The 2259-nt window shown below is 43.2% G+C and overlaps 1 protein-coding gene across 1 annotated transcript in view; it reads left to right on the forward strand.

Annotated features, from left to right (window-relative positions):
* The window catches only part of Proser1 (proline and serine rich 1), a 20247-nt gene that overhangs the window by 3482 nt on the left and 14506 nt on the right, over window positions 1-2259 (forward strand). Inside the window, exon 2 of the mRNA XM_031376128.1 lies at window positions 1897-1965. Coding sequence (XP_031231988.1) covers window positions 1897-1965 — 69 coding nt within the window. The remainder of the gene's footprint in view (window positions 1-1896; window positions 1966-2259) is intronic.

A 2259-nucleotide genomic window follows, 5' to 3' on the forward strand; every position in this document is an offset into this window, starting at 1 on the left:
CAGCTGCATTGTGAGCCAACTTGTCAGGAATACTAAGGAAGGACATCCCACCCAGCTAAGGTTTTTTGTTTTTGTTTTTGTTTATGCTTACAAAGGCAGACAGAATCCTGAGTTCAAGGTTGGCCTGGGACAGACTAATTTAAGTCTAGCTGTGGCAGAAATAGTAATTTCAGGACAAGGTCCCATATTGCTAGTTTATCCTCTGTGCTTAACAGAGGCAGGCAGATCTCTGAATTCTTTTGCAATGTTAAAAGAAAATGTGTGCTCGCTGTCTCCTAAGAACTAAGGGGCTGGGGGCACAGGATGCTGATTCCTAGGATAATCAAAAGGAAACCTGGAGTAAATGACTGAACTGATGTGTCAAATAAAAAACTGGGCTTATCATCTGCAGGAGATGAGCAATCCAGAGAACTTTTTAGAATAGCAAGGGAGAACTACTTGCAGAACTGTCTCAAGCAGAACATAGAGAGAGAGCTGTCTGGAGATCTCCAGAGAAAGCAGGTCAGACAGAGAGAAAGCAGGCTGGAAAGCTGTCTCCAGCAAAGCATAGCCCACCAGCTTAGACCTGAGATTTGACTAGAGTCATTTCATTTGTGGCTCCCAGACATCCTTCCTTCAGAAGCCCTCTCCAAGGGGAGGCTGCTCCTTGGCAGCATCTATCTGATGCCTTCTTTTGAACTCATACTTACAAGCAAGCAAAACACTCAGCCACCTAAAACATAAATCTTTAGTAAATTTTTTTTGTGTTTATAGACTTGTAAAGTTACTAAAAAAATTGTATGGAATTTATAATAGTTTTAAAATTCACCCTATGATCAATAAGACATGAATAAATGTTGACCAGTTACAAAGACCACAGGCTTCTCCTGTATTATTGTTTTTCCTTTGGATTTTCCTTCAAGACAGAGGCTCGTGGGAGGGCATCTCTGCCCTGCTCACTCCTGACTGAATCCCAACGTTCACTCCTTTTCAAGGCCTCTGTTTGTGGGTGGGATCCTAGCTTTCTGACTGTCACAGTGCAGTGCTGAGCTAGATCCGTGCCTCTGGCTGCTGTTGTATAATCTGCAGAGTCAAACCCAGGGGCCTTCAGCCAGTCACTGTACACCGTACAAGTGATCTGAGCTGCCTCCTGGATGTGTAGCTTTCCATGTGGAGTTTTTACACCCAATATCTATCTAACTTTTCAACTTCCTGTGCTTTACAAATACATCAGTTCCTGCATTTCTTTTTTATGACTTTTCTTTATTTATTTTATGTTACCCCAGGGCCTTGTACATGCTGGACTTGTACCCTTCCACTGAGCTACACCGCAGCCCTCTCTTTTCTTGAATTTTTATTTTGAGGCAGAAATTTACTTACTTGCCAGTCTAAGTTCCAGGCTAATTCTTGATTATCTGTCATCTTTCTTTGAAAAGGAAGGAAGGAAAAAGAAAGGAACAAAAGAATTTATTGTAGGGAATGGACAGGAAATGCCACCACATTCACGTGATGGTCCGAGGACAGCTTGTGGGAGTCCCAGGCATCAACTCAGGTCATCAGTCTTGATGGGACACACCTCTACCCACTGAGCCATCTTGACTGCACTGTATGTTTTTCTTCCTAGACCAGTTTTGTCCAGTAGAAGGTTCTGTGATGGTACAAACGTTCTTTATCCACATTGTCCTTTGTGGAAGCTGTTGTACCATGTGATTGTTGAGCACTTGACATGAGGCCTGTGCTGCTATAGGATTGTTGCGTTGTTTTATGGTGGTTATGCTTTGCTGCACCAGTAGCCTTGGTGCCATATGCTCTTCTCCTGTCATGGTAACTGTGACAGGAATTGCAAGTGTTGAAGTCTGTTTGAAAGAAGTGTGTGCAGATGCTGCCATCAGAGCTGAAGTCAGTCTTTGCTTGCAGGTGGTCGATCTCCTAAGGTACTTCTCCTGGGCAGAGCCACAGCTGAAGGCCATGAAAGCACTCCAGCACGTGAGTGATTCCCCTTCTCTGTATGCAAAGTAACAATGTTTCATTCCCCATTTCACACAATCCAGGCCCAATTGCAGTTTGTATCAGAGAGAGCTAACCTTAAATTCCATTATACTTTGATACACCAAATAACTATGTTAAAAAGTTAAAACCTTTCAGGGTGTGAAACTGTGCTGTTATTAAATCCTCTGTGGGTTCTCACTGGCAAATTGAGGGAATATACTCATGGCAAAGCAGAGTCCTGGGACTTTGACCCTTATGATTCAGATTTGGCAGCATCTCCCATAGTGCATC

This window comes from Mastomys coucha, unplaced genomic scaffold (assembly GCF_008632895.1).
Source record: "Mastomys coucha isolate ucsf_1 unplaced genomic scaffold, UCSF_Mcou_1 pScaffold16, whole genome shotgun sequence".
Taxonomy (NCBI): Eukaryota; Metazoa; Chordata; class Mammalia; order Rodentia; family Muridae; genus Mastomys; species Mastomys coucha.